General features: G+C 37.5%; 1 protein-coding gene across 1 annotated transcript in view; it reads right to left on the bottom strand.

Moving 5' to 3' along the window:
- Positions 1-13,187, bottom strand: part of Vps8 (vacuolar protein sorting 8 homolog (S. cerevisiae)) — a gene marked incomplete at its 3' end in the record, with an annotated part of 187,877 nt that overhangs the window by 73,061 nt on the left and 101,629 nt on the right. The window contains exons 25-28 of the mRNA XM_013033034.1: positions 12,571-12,613; positions 11,150-11,222; positions 10,738-10,857; positions 3,896-3,967 (exon numbers count right to left, since the gene is read on the bottom strand). Coding sequence (XP_012888488.1) covers positions 3,896-3,967; positions 10,738-10,857; positions 11,150-11,222; positions 12,571-12,613 — 308 coding nt within the window. The remainder of the gene's footprint in view (positions 1-3,895; positions 3,968-10,737; positions 10,858-11,149; positions 11,223-12,570; positions 12,614-13,187) is intronic.

Raw genomic sequence — 13,187 nt, 5'->3', positions numbered from 1 at the left:
GAAATAGGGACAAAAGCAGAGAGGAGGTAGGACAAAGTGTTCCTATGCATGCAAACATGAGACTAAAGGCATAATTTAAAAAAAGGATCAGGGGGCTGGGAAGGTGGCTCAGTGGTAGAGCGCGTGCCTTGCATGCATGAGGCCCTGGGTTGGATTCCTCAGCACCACATAAGCAGAAAAGAAAAACCCGGAAGTGGCGCTGTGGCTCAAGTGGTAGAGTGCTAGTCTTGAGCTGAAGAGCTGAGGGACAGCGCCCAGGCCCAGAGTTCAGGCCCCATTACCCGACCTGTCACCCACCCCCCAAAAAAGGATCAATTTTGAGTATGATTGGCAGGTGGCACAGTGCTACCATTAACAAAGGAAATTCAGAAACTTCAAAGGCAAGGAGACGGAGTTTTGGGCTAGTTGAATTAAGTGAGACAACTTTACTACAAATTAGAGTGTAGTACCCTTGCATATCTATTAAAAAATCTCAGGCTCCTTTACTCAATTTTCTATTCAAACATAAATTGTAAGACTTGTCCTATTATAAAACATTCCTGTAGAGCCTACCTTTAGACCCATCTTTTCTTATTTTGCTAGTAATCTATCCTTTATTTTCTCATCTTTCTGCTTCTAGTCCAGCAATAGACACTTGTGAAAGTATATATTTATTACCACAGTATAGGCTGTTTTGTTATATGCAGTAGACCTTTGGTATCCATGGAGATATGGTTCCAAGGAGACTGTCATTAAGGAAAGCCCATATATGCTCAGGATGCAGAGTGCAGTGATATACTGTGGGTGCTTGATTTATTTTCCCCATAACTCCACCCAGCTTCTGCTAAAAACATGTGACCTTTCAACTAATCTAAGATTTTTCATTTCACCACTTAAATTAAGCACATTAATATTTACCTTGCTTGTGGGCACCACCATTGCTTTTGAGGAGGCATATTCATAAAATTAAGAGCAAGGAAACAACAGGTCACAAAATAATTTAAATACAACTGATGATATGAGGTTGATAGAGTGTTTTTCCACATCAACTGAGCTATGTAATGCACTGCAAGAGTTAAAAATTTTGTTTCTGAAATTCTTTGGAGTATTAAAAATTATTTTTCGTTGTATTTGCTAAACCATGTGTAATAAATCATTGACTAAGGTAGGATTACTAATCTATCTATACTTACATCTACATCATCCACATACACACACACTTTCAGTTCAGAATAGTCAAAGAGCTGTCAATAGCTTTAAAAATGTCCATTATCACCCCCACCGGTGTATAGGACTCCACTTTTGTGGCCCATCAAGTGTCCCTCTTGCCTTTAGCCATTCCTTTGTCTCTGCAAGTGCAGGCTCCTAAATCATCTGACAATACCCTTTAAGAAAATAGTTCTTTTCCTAACTCAACAAGTGTCTAAATTGGTTGTCATTATATAACTTCTCAATTTTCTCTTTTAAATATTCCACTATGCTTACAAAATTTCCTGGACAATATTGTAAAAAGCCACACATATTTCCCTCTGTCTGCACCTATTCAGTACATGCAACAAGCCCACTTTCCTGTTCTCTGACCTCTGCCTGCACTCCTATTCCCACTGCCCCCTCCAAAGTGCACACATCAATGAATCCAGAAATGAGAAAAAAGTAAAAAAAAAAAAAAACACTCCTTGTTGACCCAAAACAAATATTACCAAAGCATATATGAGTGGCATTTCCCTAATACTCATAGTGGAGTAAATTGTAGAGCTTTATCTTTTCATTTGGATCATTTTATACTCAAATTTCAATTTAACCAGCTTACAAACATGTCTTGAATATCTACTAGGTCCTAGGCACCATGCTGAACTTGTTCTAGATATGCTATAACAATGTTTTCCTCAAATAAATAAGTATGATATCGTCATCATCATTCTCACTCTACCTGCAGGGAGCTTCAGTCCTAGTTCAAATAAGAAAATATGTAAACAATTTACAACTGGCCTAGCATAAAACATTTTGTGAACACTGAAGAGCAACAAATCAACTTAAAAGTGTGATAGAGGGTTCTGAATTCAAGCCCCAGAACTGGCACAAAAAAGAAAAAGAGGTATTACAAAAATAGTGAGCTAGACCCCTGAATCTATCTGACTTCCTGGCTCACCATGTGATTCCTCTCTTTCATATGCATTCATACTATAACACCATCTACCATGTTGTGACACAGCCAGGGACTCTGGTGCTCATCAGAGACCAAACAAATGGTGCTGCCCAATGTGAACTTTTAGCCTCCCAAACTGTGAGCTACGTAAATCTCTTTTTTTCTGTTAAGTAACTGGCCTTATATATTTTCTTACAGTAAAAAAACAAAAACTAATATATGCTCCAACATTTAATGCTTCCTAACCTTACAAATACAAATCCTAATTTTTAGCTAAACATATGGTTACACAAGACGCAGACTTTATTTCTCAATCTGTCTCAGCAGCAAAGAGTTCTGAATAGTATGATAAGCAAAACTATAGTATATAGAGTCCAAAAAGTTTTGTTAAAGAAGGAAAGCATTGGGCTGGGAAGGTGGCTCAGTGGTAGAGTGCTTGCCTTACATGCATGAGGTCCTGAGTTCGATTCCTTTGCACCACAGAAGGAGAAAAGGCCGGAAGTGGTGCTATAGCTCAAGTAGTAGGATGCTAGGCTTGAGCTAAAGAGCTGAGCAACAGTGCCCAGACCCAGAGTTCAAGCCCCATGACCGAAACAAAGCCAGAGGGAAACTATTTCCTTCTCTATCTCTCTGCATTGAGGCTGGCTAGAACATGGAGGTAATAGCTAGAGCCTGAGTGGCCATCTTGAGACAAAAACAGAAATCATTTACTAAGTATAATAGTAAAATAAACAGAAGATGCATTCTTGCTAGGTTTTTTATACCATCTTACTAGATCAGGTTGCTTAGTCTTAGATGAGAAAAATAAATTTCCATTATATTTAAATTGTTGTCATGTTGAGTTATCTCTCACAGCAGCACTTAATCTCAAGTGAAGAATATTAGAGAAAAGGCAGACCAGAAATAGGGAGGCCATTCTGGAAAGCATATTTGGGGAATCTAGGTAAAATTCCCCATAACAATTTAGATTTTACTGGCATTATCTGAGAATGTAGCAATCCCATTCTTATATGCACCATTGCTTGTCTTATAGTTAATAAACAACTCAAATAAGATCATGTAAATACTGTGAAAGTGCTTTGAAAATTATAAAGCACAAATGGAAATATGCTATATTGGCTCTAGGCACAACCAGAGAACATTTTAATTCTAGTCTCTTGTCCAAAATAATCTAAGTCATTAAATGTAAGTAACCTTCATTTTACAGCCAGATGAGCAAAATGAAAACTCTAAAAGCCTGCTGAAAGTCATACAGAAGTAAAGGACAAGAATCTATCTCAGCATTCATTCATTAGGAACAAGGAGATTCTCAAAATAGCTCTTGACTGAGCTAGTTAGAGTTAGATCAGGGTGATCAACTCTCTGTTCCTGAAATCATTTTCAGTGTCACCCATCATCTGAATACCATGGAAAAACATGGCATTACCATAGCAACCAAGGGATGCTAGGAAGAGAGAAAAGATGCTTCAAATTATTTGCTCAGAGCATTCTGAAGTTAGTCTCTGTTATTATACATAATCAAACTAACGTAGCAATTATCACAATATACATTTCTCAAGTGTAGGACCCTATATCTTCATATACATTTTTTTCAGTAAATGATTTGTTGTTTAATCACCTCTTGAGGACCAAGAGGTCATGATATAATTTTAAGGTATGATTACAATAAATTGTATCACTGAACAAGACTATTTTAGAACCTGGTATAAAACAATTCAATTCTTTTAATATAAATATCAACATTAAAATATGTAATCTTTGAATGCTTACTTTCAACAAAATATCCACAATTCGCTGCTGGTATTCCACAGCTTGCTTGTCATTTTTAAAATCTTCAAAGGTCTAAGAAGAAGAAAGAAAATGTAAAAAGTAGTTATTATTTGCAAATTATAAAAGGCAACCAGCTATTAATTCTTGTGGATAAAATCCAAGTAAAAGTCCAACTAAGACTACCATTACTCACCAGGGTTTTTCACATATACCTTTAGAGACAAGTTATTTTTAGGAAGTCAGGCAGAATGCTGTAACATTTAATATTTCATGGTTTTCTAAAACCTTAAAGAATCATAAGAAGTTTTGTGTCATCACACAACCAAAAAGTGAGAAAGGAAGACAAGAAAAGTATAGGTAGAGAAAACAGAAAGCCCATTAATAGCAAGAGGCAATCTGAAAGCAAAGGTCTGAGAACAGAAGGCCAAAAGAAGCCACCTGTTCAAATAACTGAGTATATAACCACAGAACTATAACTTCTCTGTACTACCATGAAAAATAACTTTCCTAATTCTTATGACAAATGAGAAAATGATGTTCAAAAATAAGACTTTTTTATTACAGGAAGGGATAGGGGATAACACTAGGGCTCTTTGGCACAGGCCAAAACTTCCTAAACAAAGATCCAGAATCACAACAAATTAAAGATAGGCTGGATAAATGGGATCACATTAAACTGCAGAGCTTCTGCATGGCAAAGGACATAGCTAGCAAGATAAACAGAAAGCCCACAGTATGGGAGAAGATCTTCACTAGCTATACACAGACAAGGGCCTCATATCAAAAATATACCTAGAGCTCAAAAAATTAACCCCCCGCCCCGCCAAAATCAAACCCACAAAGAAACAACCACTCCATTAGTGAGTGGGCTAAAGAATTATAAAGAGACTTATCTGGAGAGGAAATAAAAATGGCCAATAGACACATGAAGAAATGTTCTACAATTCTGGCCATAAAAGAAGTACAAATCAAAACCACAGTGAGATTCCACCTCACCCCAGTTAGAATGGCCATTATCAAGAAAACAAATAATAACAGATGCTGGCGGGGATATGGCCAGAAGGGAATGTTACTATACTGTTGGTGGGAATGTAAACTTGCTCAACCACTCTGGAAAGCAGTATGGAAGTTGCTTAAAACAGTAAATATAGAGCTTCCCTAAGACCCAATAATTCCACTCCTGGGCATCTATCCAGTTGACCACAAACTGGGCCACACTAAAACCACCAGCATGACCATGTTCATTGCATTGTTGTTTACCATAGCTAAGATATGGAATCAACCCAGATTCCCCTCAGTGGATGAACAAATCAAGAAAATGTGGTATATGTACACAATGGAATTCTATGCTTCCATCAGAAAGAATGATATCGCCCCATTCATAAAGAAATGGAAAGATCAGGAAAAAAATTAAACTAAGTGAAGTAAGCAAAACCCAAAGAAATACAGGCTTCATGGTTTCCCTTATTTGTAATAATTAGTAGTCTGGGACAGTCCTAGCACAGAATCATAATAGCTCAATAGCTATGTACATATGACCATATAAGATTATGCTAATTGAAATGAACTTCAAGGTATGGAAACAAGAGGGTTTTTTTTTTTGTTTACTAATGTACTGTCCAAAGTTCTTTCTTTTTTTCTTTTCTTTTCTTTTTTTTGTCAGTCATGGGGCTTGAACTCTGGGCCTGGGCACTGTTCCTGAGCTCTTCAGCTCAAGAAGAGCGCTCTACCACTTGAGCTACAGTGCCACTTCCGGTTTTCTGGTGGTTTATTGGAGATAGGAGTCTTAACGGTCTTTCCTGGCTGGGCTGGCTTTGAACCTCAATCCTCAGATCTCAGCCTCCAAAGTAGCTAGGATTACAGGCGAGAGCCACCAGTGCGGGGCTCTTCTTTCTTTCTTTTTTTTCCCTTTAGTTTATCATGTTATCCCTGTTTTTGATTTTGGTACCCTGTGTCTTGTATATAAGTTTATCTGATTTGGGAAAGGGAAAAGGAATAACAAAATGGTGAGACAAAGGACAAAGGGTGAACCAATTCAACAGAGATATTCATAAGACACTATGTTGGAAATGAACTTTACAGCTTTGGGGAGGGAGAGAGGAGAGGGAAAGAGAGAAAACAAGGGAGGGGGTAACAATGTTTGACAAGAAATGTACTCATTACCTTACTTATATAACTGTAACCCCTCTGATATCACCCTTATAATAAAATAAAGTTTAAAAAGGCATTTAAAAAGTCTTACAATAAAACTACAAAAGTATTAAAATTCTTAAGCCTGCTTCCAAGGATTAGGTATCTTATTCTCCAAACACTGCCAAGTACATACTTTATATTTTTATATTCCTGCTTGAGTGAGGCAAATGGGTTTTGAAGCATCAAATACATCAAAGTAAATGAAAGCACTGGATTCTGTTTGGTAGTACAGAAAACACATGTCAAAGAAGTACCTAACACAAATAGATTCCTATACAAAGGACTGAAATTGTATCTATTATAAAAAAAAGGAAGTGAAAATGCTGAATGCTATAAAAGATTTGAAGATCTTTCCTATGGTTTTCTTTTAAAGGCATTTCATTCTGAGAAATGTTTAAATCACATACAATAATTTACTGGCACTTTTTGTTGTTTGTTGTTGTTGTTATTGGGCATGAAACTTGAACTCAGGGCCTGGGTGCTATCCCTGAGCTTTTGTGCTCAAGTCTAATGCTCTACTACTTTGAGCCACAGTTCCACTTTCAGTTCACTGGTGGTTAATTGGAGATAAGAGTCTCACAGGCTTTCCTGCCTGGAATGGCTTCCAATTTTGATCCTCAGATCTCAGCCTCTTAAGTAGTTAGGATTACAGGCATGAGCCATCAGCACCCTGCATGACACTTTCTTAAGACAATAGACTACAAGCCAAATGGTGGTTCAAGCCTGTCAGCTACTCAGGAGGCTGAGACCTGGAGGATCAGTTTGAAGCAAGCTTAGGTAGAAAAATTCATTAGACTCCATCTCTAAAATAATCAGCAAAGGGCTGGGAAGGTGGCTCCGTGGTAGAGCACTTGCCTTGCATGCATGAGGCCCTGGGTTTGATTCCTCCGCACCACATAAGCAAAAAGAAAAAAGCCGGAAGTGGCGCTGTGGCTCAAGTGGTTGAGCGCTAGCCTTGAGCTGAAGAGCTGAGGGACAGTACCCAGGCCCAGAGTTCAGGCCCCACGACCGGACCGCCCCCCCTCAAAATTAAATAAATACAATAAAATAATCAGCAAAAAGCAGGGCCAGAAGGGTGGCTCCAGTGGTAGAATGCCAGCCTAGTAAACAAGCTGAGGCAAAGATAAAGTCTCTGAGTACACCAAAAGAAAATGGACTAATACCATATAGATTGTATGTGTGGTCATGCTGGAGTTTCAATTCAGGACCTCACACTTGCTAAGCTATCATTCTACCACTTGAGTCATGCCTCCAGCCCTCCAATAGACTTTTTTAAATGAACGTTATAGCTGTGAATTCAAGTCTATATAATAGTTTCATTCAAAATGGAATGCTTGGTGGTCTTTAAGTGGGCCCTAGATTTCCCCAACCTCCTTTGTTCTTATTGCCATGCCTTTTGGTTTCTTTTCTCAGGCTAAGTGCTTAGCAGTTGAACTGTCCAGCTAATTACTTACAAAGTAAAAGAAAAAAATATATATTTTAAAGTCTAACATAGGATTTTAAAAAGCTTTTTAATTATCTTTAAGTAGTTGTACAAAAAGGTTTCAACTCAACATGGCAATTTATGAGCATAATGCATCGTGATCAATGCTACCCCCTTCATCATATAAATTACTTTCTACTTTTTTTTGAACTAGTCTGCTTTGCTGTTAGTTACTTGAGAAAAGCTGAAAAGAGTTGCCAAGGAGATTGTAGGAACTCTTAATCGAGAAGCTTCAACCAGGAGATATTTATATGTTTATGTGGGTTAAATATGACCCTGCCTGAAGACAGGAAGACAAGCAATCTTTTGGCCTTGACTTCTGAGAATCAATCTCTCTCTCTCTCTTCCTTTCGCTCTTCCTTTCTTCTTCTCCTCCTCCTTCTCCTCCTCCTCCTCCTTCTTCTTCCTTTTCTTCTTCCTCTTCTCTCTCTCATCCTTGCTAAAGCAAGATGTCGCTCTACAGATACAGAGAGTGCCATCTGCTAAGCTAAGTGCTATTCCACTAAAATCTAAAACTGTAGAGAAGTAATGAATGTATTTAAAATGACAACAGTGACAGCAAATGAAAAAGAATTTCCTTAGCCATTTTCTTTCTGGCAGCATGTTGTCATTGCTTTAAAACAGATATTAAAAATTTGTTTCTATGAATATAATTAAGTAGTGACATATGATAGTGTAAATGTTATGATAAACATAAGGACGTATTTTGGTGGTAGTTATCAATTGCCACCCAAATGGCACATCACTGTTAGAACATGATCGCTCCATGATGATGCTTCTAAATATTCAATGTTTGCTACAGGAATAGGAGGCAAAGGTCCTAATGGCAATTTACAGTTTGTGAAGCACAAACGACCTAAAACTCAAGTCCAATGAAATCTGTGAGTTTGGACATACATACTTCTTTTTGAAATCTCTTAAAAATTATAGGGAGAATAATAAAGGGGGTGACCATGATCAAGATGCATTGTACTTATAAACAGATTTCTTGAATGGTAATTCCTTTGTACAATTACTTATAGATAATAAAAATACAATAAAAAAGAAAAATAATTTAAAAATCATCATGGTAATAATTACAGCAAGTTAAAGGCTAATCAAGGGGTTTGTGAACATTCTCTATAAAGGGCTAGGTAGGGCTGAGGGAATCTAACTTTTTGTGTTTTCTTTACAGGATTTCAAGTACATACTGGCAAGGTCTGAGTGAGTGTTGTTCCTCTTGCTCCAGTCAATGAAGCCACAACTCAGTGCTCATCCCATCTCTGGCCTGATAGAGAAGCTCAACCAGTACAGAGTGGAAATCTTTAGCAATGAAACACAGAATCCCAGCAGGATGGTGTTTGACCATGTGAAAATGTTTAGACCCTGAAGGTGCACCTTGAATTCTGATGGACCCAACTACTGGCAACCCAGCTCCTATTTCTGGGAGCTCAGTATGCATAACTATTTGGACTGTGCTGTAGGAGTTTGTAAGAATTCTGGGATAGAGAAGAACCCCACAATAATTGAATCTGAGGACATATTTCTCCTTTTATGTGCAAGGAATAGTTGTTACAATCTCTTTACCAATCTCCCATTCATTACTTTTTCACTGTATAGAGAGACTATAGGGCCAGGTTGCTGTGTTTCTTAATCTTGAAAATGGAAGTGTGCATTTTTTTAATGTTGAGAAGAGTCCCATTGTCTTGAAGCACCCCACTGACTCCTTCAATTTTCCAGTCAGGCCTTATTTTTTCTACTAGCCATACATGTAAATATATCTGTTAATTTCTTGACCAGGGGCCAGGCACTCTGGACCTCAGAGAGCATCTTTCATTTAAAGGAAATTACTAATACTGTACAGGTACTTCCTTGTTTTTGTTTGTACTTTAATATAACTTTGTTTTGTTATTAAATTTAAATTTAGCATAAAATGAAAAAAATAAAGGACTAGAGAGTAAAGATTTCAGGATTTGTGGATTACACACGGTCTCTATCACACATTCTTCTTGCTTTTCACAATCTTTAAAAAATACATATATATATATTCATATATATATTTATAAACATTCTCAGCTTGAATAGTCATGGGCTAAGTGGGGCTAGATCTAGTTCTCAGTCCAGTTTCCTAGTCTAAACATACACAGACCCATGTACACATGTACACATTAATAAAAAAAGAGCAAAAAGAAACATAATCTGCATTAATGACAAAAAATTAGGTCAAATTCCTTATTCTCTATTGCTCTTTCCAAACTCTCTTACTCTATCACTTCCTGTTTCTTTATTCTAAGTGCCAGCCACCAAGTATGTTCTCTGGATATCTCAGTTCTCCTAAACTTACTAGATCTGATGTTCACTTCTGCTGTTCTCTTCCCTTCCTCCTATGCTATTAAAGTTACTACTTCTGAAGTTAAAATTTCAAGTTAAACCAATTCAAATTATGAGACAATAACTTTCTTACAGATACTCAAATATGGAAAATAATTTAGTAGTTTATTCTATATTCAAGTTACATCAGTAGTACATGCTCATAGGGAAATTTGTCCCATCTCAGAGTTAATCATTAAGAACATTTAGATCGTTCCTTGTTTGTGTTAAATTCAAATACCATGTGTAAGTATATACATTACCTATTGTGAACGTGATGCTTTCACTAACCACTATTGTAGAGGTACTTTCCATTTTACCCAAGCTTAAAAAAAAACCCACTACAATATTATTTAATTGGGAGGATTCATCATGTTTTATATAATTATCCCCATAGGGACACTTTCACAGAAACCCTGCTTCATCCAAATTCATCTCTAATTAAACATGGATAAGGGTTTTGTTTAGCATGAAGCCTGCATGTTCCAGTTCAACTAAAATTATTTCCATTGTCCTCACTGTGTCTGCTTGGAGCCCTCATTCACATTTATTAAGCCAGGTAATACAATTTAAAAAAATATCTAACCTAATGTTTTTAACTTTATGATGAGTGTGCAGAGACAGGAAAAAAAAGAAAAGAAGAAGAACTATAAAGAACTACACAGAGAACATGGGTAGCCCAACAAAATCAAACATTTGAAATTCTGACTTACTACTTCTGTGCTTTTCTAAGGATAATTGTTTCTTCTTTCATTCTATCAAAAAATGATCATTCTGACTCCTTGGAAAACATCAATAAAATCATACTGTCCCTTACCAGTGCCAATACATTCAGAAATTCCCTTGTGTCAAAATGTAGCAAAGTCCGGACATAAGGATAGACTTCTTCCTCAGGAGATGCTTCTGCTGAATGCAGGCGAATCAAAAATTCAAAAACCTGCAAGGTGAACAGCAATTGTTGATTATTTCTTCCCAGCTTTCAAAGCATCTTGCAGTAGTAATAATTCCCACTTGGATAAAATAAAGGTAGGCTGAATTCAGTTTAAATTGCTACTGTGTTGTAAGATCTCTCTAGAATCCTCTATCAACTAAAATTGTTGATTTTTGTGACAGTGAATCGATTCCTGTATTGGAAATAATTCCTGAGCTAAGTGTAATCCTCCACTGCAAGTTATATTCAGTGCATTTCAAGTGGTATAGATTAAAAAGGCTGTGAAAATGGTACCAACCTGGTTTTTAACCAAGGGGACAAGATCTTCAGGGATGTCACCAAGGGGATATGCACGACCTGCCAGACAGCAGCTAAGGGGTGGGGGGAGAAGCAGATGTGGTGACTTGTAAACAGGTTATCTTTCAAGTGAGTAGCACACTGTATTGTCTCTCAAGCCCAAGATTCAAGGTTGCTTTGGAAGCAGGCTCAGTTTTTTCAGCTCAAGTTCAAAACCAGATCATCGCTATTGCACAATAAGGTTATAGGGTAACTACAGATAATGATCATGTGCATGTATGTTTCAAAAAGCTACAAGGGGGGCTGGGAAGGTGGCTCAGTGGTAGAGCGCTTGCCTTGCATGCATGAGGCCCTGGGTTCGATTCCTCAGCACCACATAAGCAAAAAGAAAAAAGCCGGAAGTGGCGCTGTGGCTCAAGTGGTAGAGCGCTAGCCTTGAGCTGAAGAGCTGAGGGACAGCGCCCAGGCCCAGAGTTCAGGCCCCTTGCCCGGCCCCCCCCCCCCCCAAAAAAAAAAAAGCTAGAAGGAAGGCTTTGAGTTTTTTCACCCTTATAAAGGAAAGATAAATGTTTGAGGGCACAGATGTGTTCATCCCGATTTAAACATCAACATATATATTTATCTAAAAAATGCACATTTTTATGTTCTTATGTGTCAGTTAAAAAATAATGACATCCCCTTTAGAAAATGGTAATGAAGTAACCCATCTTGAGCCTGAGTGAGGACTTCCATTTCTATACAACAGCACTAGAGGAACAGAGAGCAACAGGACTTTATCCAAAGACCTCACACTCAGCATCTTGAAGGAACCTCTGGTACCATTCATAGCTGCCAGTCAGCCTGATGTGCCTTTAAGAATGGTAGTTAGCTGAGTGCTGGTAGCTCATACCTATAAGCCTAGCTAACCAGGAGGCTGAGATCTGAAGATCAAGGTTCAAAGCCAGCCTGAGCAGGAAAGTCCATAAGATTCTTCTCTCCAAGTAATTGCCAAAAAGTCAGAGGTAGAGCTGTGGCTCAAGTGGTAGAGTATTTGCTAGCCTTGAGCAAAAATGTTCAGGAATAGTACCCAGAACCTGAGTTCAAACCCTAGGACTGGCACACCAAAAAAAAGGGTGGTGGGGGAGAAAGAAAGAAAAGAAGAATGATGATTAAAAAGTCCATCAGATTCTCATCTCCACTAACCTACCAAAAAAAGCTGAAAGTAGAGCTGTGGTCCAAATAGTAGAGTGTTAGCCATTAGCCAAAAGAAGTTCAGTGCCCAGGCCCTGAGTTCAAGCCCCAGTATCAACACCTTAAAAAAAAAAAGCCCTCTGGAAACGGAAAGCTTTATATAGACAAGTATTAAATAATAATTTCTCTTCAAACATTAGGGGGAAATAAGGAAAGAATATAGTCACAGATAAATAAGCAAAAAGTTTTTACCTAATATATACAAGAAGCTTATTGCCCATGACAACTTGCTCATCTGAAAAACAACAAAGAAAGGTATTGTTGGCAGCTTCTTTCAAAACTATTTCAGAAATATACTCTTTATGTGGAAATAAAACTAAAACTTTGTATTTAAAGGTTAAACAAATATACTTCCAAATGACAAAAAATTGAGATACGATCACTTCAATATAAAGAAAAAAATCTCCCATTATATTCTATACACAGACACAAAATCCACAAGTTATTCAACAGCAGAAACAGAAAGAAAACAGATCTAAGAAGAGAAGGTTATGTGTTACTACTGCCTTATCCTCTAGCTTGGATCCAAAGGAAGGTGTAGAGCAGGCTGTAAGTTGATAGCTAATTAATTTGTATTCAGGTAATAGCCACAACATCTCATTTTTTTTCTTTTTTTTCTTTTATTGTGAAAATACTGTACAGAGGGGTTACAATTACATGGGCAAGATAATGAGTACATTTCTTATCAAGCACTGTTGCCTCCTCCTTTGTTTCCCCTTCCCATCCGCTCCCCCCACTGAATCCTCCCCGCCCATCAAAGTTGTAAAGTTTGTTTTTCGACATAACAACTTGTACATCTCATTGTTGCA

This window comes from Dipodomys ordii, unplaced genomic scaffold (genome assembly GCF_000151885.1).
Source record: "Dipodomys ordii isolate 6190 unplaced genomic scaffold, Dord_2.0 Scaffold162, whole genome shotgun sequence".
NCBI classification, from domain to species: domain Eukaryota; kingdom Metazoa; phylum Chordata; class Mammalia; order Rodentia; family Heteromyidae; genus Dipodomys; species Dipodomys ordii.
This window is presented reverse-complemented; position numbering and strand designations above follow the sequence as displayed.